Source organism: Callospermophilus lateralis, chromosome 8, assembly GCF_048772815.1.
Source record: "Callospermophilus lateralis isolate mCalLat2 chromosome 8, mCalLat2.hap1, whole genome shotgun sequence".
NCBI classification, from domain to species: Eukaryota; Metazoa; Chordata; class Mammalia; order Rodentia; family Sciuridae; genus Callospermophilus; species Callospermophilus lateralis.
Window position 1 is genome coordinate 57,668,289 of NC_135312.1, and position 7,959 is coordinate 57,676,247.

The following is a 7,959-nucleotide window of genomic DNA, read 5'->3' on the forward strand; positions in this document are numbered from 1 at the left end:
CCACATATAAATAAATGAATAAAATAAAGGTCCATTAATATCTAATAAAAATATTTTTAAAAATACAGAGATATTTAAAGGTAAAATGATTAGATTATGAAAGCTGTGACCTCAGTCCATTTTAGTTTGAATGGACTGACAGGATGAAAACTGTAGGTAGGTGGGACATAGCTGGAGGAGGTAGGTTACCAAGGACATGCCCTGCAAGGGTACATCTTCTGTGTAGTCCCTTCCCCCTGCATACACATCTCTCCCTCCCTCCCTCCCTCCCTCCCTCCCCCCCCCCTCTCCTGCCATGAATGGAGAAGCTTTCCCATGATGTACTGCCTTAGAGCAATGAACTTGTCTGTCTGTGGACTGAGACCTCTGATACCATGAGCCAAAATAAACTTTCCCCCTCTAAATTGTTCTTGGCGGACATTTGGGTCACCGTGGTCAAGTATTGTGGCCAGAGGAGGGGACAGCTGTCCAACGTAAGTAACTGGATTCTTCTTAAGCTCCTGTGGACATGCTGCTAGTGATGAATGGACTATTTGTGGACAAAGCTGGATTAAAAAGCAAACCCTGCAGGTTAACTGAGGTCAACCTCGTGAATAATAGACAGATTGACTTAATATATTTAGCTTGCATTAGAGAGTTGATCAATTTCTTGCTGATTTCCTTAAGAGGAAAGATGATGATGAAGTGAGAAAAGAGAAACTGGAAAGAATTTAAGCAGAGTTAATTTTGATTTCCTGTGAAATTAAAAGTAAGTATTTATTAAAGCTACTTGCTAAATAATAAATGATGAGGATGAAGCTTTACCAATCAAATTCTGTAAAACCATTTCCAGAATCATTGATGAAATGTGCAGAATAGGCACTATAGATTCTGTAGTAGCTGTTGGTAAATCCGGAGATTTCTGCACTTGCTCTAGACCTGCAGCATCAGAATTTCTAAAAGCATAACCCTGGAAGGAATCAACAAGCTCCACACATCATTCTTACTTGCACCAAAGTTAAGATCCACTGAGGAAGATCATGGACAGGGATGTTGTTTGCTAATATCTTGCCCCCAACATTCTAAAGCAAGTGCTGCCAATAACTAGACATCCTCAGCTCTGCTTTGGCTACTTTTCCTCTTCCTCCCAGCTGTCTACCTGGGGTCTAGGTAACCTTTAATTGCGGGATAGTTTAGGATCCTTTATCCCATCATCTGTTTTCAATAGCACAATGCCAAGTATTCGGACACCTCTTACTTGGACTACATATAAAACTAATCCCAGGTGCTTCTAGTGATGAATGGACTATTTGTGGATAAAGCTGGATTAAAAAGCAAACCCTGTGGGTTAACTGACGTCAACCTCATGAATAGTAGACAGAGTTTTTATGTGCCAGTTAGAAGTGGAATGCTTAAACAGATTGTGGGATTCCCCATGCCCACAATGCATTAAAAACAAAACAAAACAAAACAACAACAACAAACAACAAAAAAAAAACACTGCATATTGCGGGGATTCTGAATCAATGTGTTTATCTACGATTCATGAGGCACTGGGCTTTGTCCCTGGCACCAGAAAAACAATACAAAAGTGAGAAATGCTTCATAAAGTGATTAGGAAAAAAATTAACAGAGAGCTGAAGTCAAAACAATTAAAGGGGGGCTGGGGTTGTGGCTCTGCTGTAGAGTACTTGCCTAGCACATGTGAGGCACTGGGTTCAATTCTCAGCACTGCATATAAATAAATAAATAAAATAAAGTTTCATTGACAACTAAAAAAATAGTTTGAGAAAATAAAATGAAATAAAAACAATTAAAAGGAAATCTCCAGGTGCCAGAAATGAGGAAAGAATCTATAGCCGAAAGCACCTGGAGCACTGACATCAGTCAGCTCCCAGGGGAATATAGACCAGAGAGTCCCAGTAGCTGGGGTTAATACCCTTATGGGGATGGGAAGAGTCCCAGGTCTCTGTGGACTGCGAGACTCTATAACTGAAGTCTGCAAAAAGGCAAGAGCTGGGGAAGTTTCTGTTCCTGATGGAAACAGGTAAATCTTTGCCTCCCAAACTCACTCACAGCAGGGAATGAGCTGACATAAACCCAAAGTTCCCTGTGAGAGAGGAAGTCTCAGCCTGTGCCATGTGTGGGTTGCCTTCTTGTCACTAGGTAAGCAAACCTGAGCCGAAGCTAACTCAAAAATGTGTCCACAAAAAAGACAAAGTGTTGGGAAAAAATGTTTGCAGACAAATTGGGAAAAAGTGTTTGCTGTTTATATTACAGATAATCGATATCCCCACTATATTAAGAAATTCAAAAAAGAAAGAAGAAAAAAACCAACTAATTGGGGGGGTGGGGTAAACAAGAGATGTAAAGAGACAGTCCTGTGGAAAAAGAAGCACAAGGTTTAAACCTATGCAAATATTCGACCTCACTCATAATAAAAAAGAGAAGTTAAAACTGCTGACAGACATATTTTCACCTATTAGATGGTTATAAATATAAAATTTGGCACTGTGCTCTGTTAGTGAGGCTGGGAGGTAACAGATATTTTCCACAGGCTAAATTGTATGCCCCCCAAATTCATTTGTTGAAATTGAGGTGCCCCAGTACTGGAGAATGTGACACTATTTGGAGAAAGGGCCTTAAAGAGGTGATTAAGTTAGAATAAAGTATATGATGGGCCTTGATCAAATGTGATTGGTGCCCTTATAAGAAGAGGAAATATGGACATACAGAGATACCAGGGAGTTTTGTGTACAAAGGAAAGCTGTGTAAGAACACAGCAAAAAGGCCTTCATCAACATGTCAAGGGGAGGGGGTCCAGGGGAAATCAAGATCTTGGACTTCCAGCTTCCAGAACTGTGAACAAATACATTTCCGTTGCTTAAGATACCCAGTCTGTGGTACTGTTCTAGCAGCTCTAGTAAACCAACACAACATCACTGGTGGGAATGCAACTGGAGAAGAACTTAGCAATATCTGACAAAATTACACAGGGATTTACTCTTTGACCCCACAATCCCATTATATTGAAAGAAATCTATGACAGAAATAAACTGACAAAAAATATGAAAAGCTGTATGCACAAGTTGTAATAGAAAAGCACTATAAACTATTCAGTTATCTGGGGACCTGATTGAGTAAACAAAACTACTATCATATAACGGAGTATAGAGAGATACAAAAAGGAATAAGGGATATCACTCTTCTGCGATGGCACAAACTACAGAATATGTTATTAAGTGAAATAAGGAAAAGGATAGGGTGTATTGGATATTACCATTTATCTAAGAAAAGGGAAACTGTGAACACACACACACACACACACACACACACACACACACCATGCTTATTTTTTTAGGAAAAATAAAACAAAAATATTCTTTAAATTTTACAGTTGTAGATGGACAGAATGCCTTTATTTATTTGTTTATTTATTTATTTTTTAAATGTGATGCTGAGGATCAAACCCAATGCCTAACACATGCTAGGCAAGTGCTCTGCCACTGAGCTATAGCCCCAGCCCCCTTCAAAAATTTATATAATTACTTATAGGTGGAAGGAACCAAGTGTAAAGGACAGAGACAAAAATTATACTTCTCTGAGTGGACTTTTTGTAGATTTGACTTTGGAATTGTGGAAGACTAAAGATGACAGCAAATTCTTTGATACTTCTCTCACCAAGGGGCAGAGTCTATGTCTACTCCTTGCAAATCGAGGTGGGCTTTCTGATCACTATGACTGGGAGGATGCAGCGGAAATGAGACTGTGCTGGTTTCCAGGCTCAGATCTTAAGAATTTAACCGCTTCTGCTTCCTGCTTCTTGGAGTTTGCTTTTGAATGCTCACCTAGGGGAAGCCAGCTGCCATAGTCTCACACTAGTCTCGGCTTGACTAGTCTGAGACCAACCACTAATGGTGTGAGAAGCCCGAGACACAGGGCGAGGCCTGCAAGATGAGGTATGGCATGGGGAGAGAGGCTGGGCACAGTGAGAAGCCATACTTTGTGAAGAGCCAACTTAGAAGAAGAGTCTCCAGTCCTAGGTGCACCGGGCATCACATAAACCACCCAACTAGGCCCTTGGCAATGTCCGAACGCACAAAGTCATGAGCAGAATAAAATAATTATCATAAGCCTCTAATACTTCAATGGTTTGTTATACAGCATTATGTAACTGGAAGAGGAATGGTATAAAAGCTTCATAAAATAATAAAACAAATTTAAATCAAAATGAAAAAAGAGAACAGTCTCTAAAAACCAAAAGCAAAAAGTAAAGTGATCCAAACCTTGTATAAATTGGTGGCCTCACCCACACAGAAAGGAGTTATTTCAAATAACTTGAAAATTCAGAAACTTGTACATCCCTAGAGGATATATTTGAACCAAAAAAAAAAAAATTACAAAGAAATCTTAGAGTTTCTAGCAACCATATTTTCATATTTTTATTGTTGTTCTGAAACTATATAAATTGTAGGGTAAATAGCATTATGTTAATGTCATTATAGAAATATTTAACAAAGAGAAAGTGTATATAAATATCATTATCAAGGCTGTTAAGTAAAAATATTGCCATCCTAAATTGGTCATGTTTGTTTCTCTTCAATTAATACATGCTTTGTGACTCTGTTCACTGAAACACCTAGAAAGGCACCCAGCCTGGGAGCAATGAACACCACAGAGCCCTGGAGAAACAGCTGCTCCTGATCCTAGGCAAAGACCTCTCAGAATGAGCTTGGCACATTGCCACACTAGGAAGCAGGGCAGCCACGGGCTTCCAGAGATGCCCTGACAAACCAGGTGCTGATGCTGGTGCTCCCCCCAACACAAGCCCCTCCTTCAGCTCTGTGCCCATCCTCTTTCCCTCACTGTGTTCCTTTGGTGGGGCCAGTTCATACAGAAGCTGGCTCTCCCCATTCTAGGGACATTAAATGTTATTCTTTCTCCACTGTCCCCTTATTCACATTGACAGGTGAGACTTTTCAGAGGTAAGATAGTCAAAGACTCTTAATTTTTTCTCAGAGTACTATTTCTTCCCGTGTCTGCACCATGGGAGACCCATAGACCTCCATATAGACTTATTTGTGTGGTCACAGTTAAAGGAATCAGCTGACTGTGCAGAAGGGATAGAGAGAGTGAGACCCCCTCAGGGTTCCAGGGTGCCCACCACCCTACACATCCATCACAGCCTTCTTTTCCAAAGATAGTTAAAATAACAATACATTTAACTGGCATGTTATGGTTTAAAAAGTTCTTCTGCATAAAACTGTTTCATGGAAGACAATATTGAAAGGTGGGAGGGCAGTTTATATCTGTATCTTTAAAATGGAGATTAATCAAACGAGTTGTTGAGCAGATAAATAAAATAATGTATGGAAAGGATGTAGTGAGCGCTCCATAAGGAAAATCACTCTTTATTTATTTATCTGCATTTCATGGATGGCACAGAGCACATTATGGTTTGAATATGAAGCGTCCCCCAAAAGCTCCTGTGTTGATGAGGAATGTTCAGAGGTGAAATGATGAGATCACAAGAGCTGTAAATGAATCAAGTCTCTCCTACTTTGAATGGACTAAGAGGGTGGTCACTATAGGCAGGTAGGGTGTGGCTGGAAGAAGTAGGTTACTGGGGCATGCCTTTGGGATTTATATTTTGCCCCTGGTACCCTGATCTCTCTGCTCCCTGTCTGCCATGAGGTGAGCTGCTTTCTTCCACCACGCCCTTCTGCCATGATACTCGGCCCCACCTCAGACCCAGAGGTATGGAGTCAGCAGACCATGGACTGAACCTCTGAAACTATGAGTCACAAATAAACTTTTCTTCTGCTAAGTTGTTCTTGTCAAGCATCTGGGTCACAGCAGTGAAAAGTTGACTAACACAGTGTCCTTGACCAGTAGCACACTGCCAGGGAAGAGCAGGGCAGGAGCCCAGGTTTCTGACTCAAACACCTTCCCTCTACCCCCTTCACCCTGGTCACTGTGACTTACGCATCTTCCCAGACTTGGCTGGTCAGTCCTCACTTTAGGAGGATATCCATGACTTGTTCTAACCACTTACTTACCCAAAAGGTAAAAGCCACTTTTAATTTTATCTTATGATATTTTTTGTTTGTTTACTTCAACTTTCAGTACAGCCCTCAAAGGATGTAAAAGTTCCCCTCCCACCTCTCTGGATCCGCTCCATCTTGGCAGGATTACAATGGTCCATGAATACCTCCTCGTCCCAGCATTCAGACATTTACGAACAGCTAACCTTGGTTTATTTTCAAGTCACCCAAAAATTTTGGTACTAAAGGTAGCTAATACTTACTTCCATACTTACTGTGAGCCACATTCTGTTGTAAGTACTGAATCTTAACTCATTCATTTAATACTCATAACAAACACATACGGGGACATACTCTTGTTATTTTCTCTGGTTTAAAAAAATAAGGATTCTAAGACCAAAACAAATGAAAAGGATCTCATTTACAGATGGTAAGTAGTAGAGCCAAGATTTGAACCCAGACCCTCTGGCTCTTCACTCTGTGTTACATAGTAGTGATGCTCTGTATTTGATACACAAACCTTCCCACTTGAACTTGCCAAAGTGTTAGCAGCTACACACCTTTCTCCATTTTCTTTTTTCTATCTCTCTTCATTCCATGCTGTGGTTGACTTTTACCCTCAGCTTGGATTTGGTTCTATCAAAGCTCCAGTTATGGTCCCAGCACTAAATCACAGGTGTGTTTACCTGGCGTTTAATTAGTATCTCATTTGTGCTAACGGTGACCATGCTCTTGAAACATTCTTCTTTTGGTTTCTAAGATATTACGTGCTCCTTGCTTGCCTCCTCCACCTCTGGCTCCCTCTCCTCAGCCTCCTTTGCAGGTTCTTCCTCATCCACATGCTGCTGAAGTGATGGAGTCCCTCATGACTGTCCTGGGCCCCAGGCTGTGCTCTGTCCTTGCTCTGCCTCCAGATTCTCTCCTGTCAGGGTTTCAACAACCATCTACCATTCTTCCATTCACTTCACTCCTCCAACTCATCTTCTCAGAAGCCGAAAGGATGTTTTAAATAAGTAGATCTTATTATAGAACTCTCTATTTGAGAGTTCTTTGGTTCTTCACCCTTTTAGGGTAAAGTTTAAAATCCTACAAGACCCCCCAGCAGCCTCATCTCATGTCACCCTCCTTCTCTGTCACTTCAGACCCTTCAGATCCTTGACCACACCTTGGTTCTTCCGCCCACGTGTCCCTTGCTCATGCTGTACTTACTCTCTGCCTGGAATGCTTTTCATTCTCTTTTTTTTCCCACCTTTATTTTTTTTTCACTTGTATGGGTTTAGTTTTGAGATAAACTCCAAGGGAGGACATTAACTCTCTGGGAAAATTTTAATTCTGTCAAATAAAGTTGTCTTGAGCATTCTGGTGGTCATGTTTCAAGGGGAAACTGATTTCTAAGAGTTGCCTTGAGAAGAAATGTAATGGTTTTCTGCTTCCACCTTGAGAAGCCCCTCCATATGCAACATGGGTTTTGGGGTACCTGGAACAGGGGAAACACATACCTTTCTCTGCATTCTGAAAAGCAAAATGATGATGGATAGAGGTGCTGCTCCCCATAGTTTAAGTACAGTGTTCCCACCAGACGCGGAGAGCAGATCCACGGGGCAGTGAGCTGTTTGATGATGAGAGGGGGAATCTGTGATAGGGAAATTCAGGTAGAGTGTTAGTTCAGGAGGACCAAATTGTCCCCGAGAGAGAGACCAATTGCCCTCATGTGAGAGCATCCCTCCCACCTCTCCAGCCCCAGTGCACAAAGTGTTCCTCCCCTTCCATTTGTCACCCCATCTCTATCCTGTTCTCTATTGGCTTTTCCTTCACAGTCTTGAAACAAACTGGCTTCTGCTGCATTTTCAGAGCAAATCTTCATAGTCATCATCACCCTTTGACCTCCTCTTATGGTTTGGGTATGAAGTCCTCCTAAGACTCTTCCTATGTTAAA

The 7,959-nt window shown here is 41.3% G+C and overlaps 1 protein-coding gene across 1 annotated transcript in view; it reads right to left on the minus strand.

Moving 5' to 3' along the window:
* Nucleotides 1-7,577, minus strand: part of Ppef2 (protein phosphatase with EF-hand domain 2) — a 33,134-nt gene extending 25,557 nt beyond the window's left edge. Inside the window, exon 1 of the mRNA XM_076864045.1 lies at nt 7,523-7,577. Coding sequence (XP_076720160.1) covers nt 7,523-7,577 — 55 coding nt within the window. The remainder of the gene's footprint in view (nt 1-7,522) is intronic.
* Nucleotides 7,578-7,959: the final 382 nt, after the last annotated feature.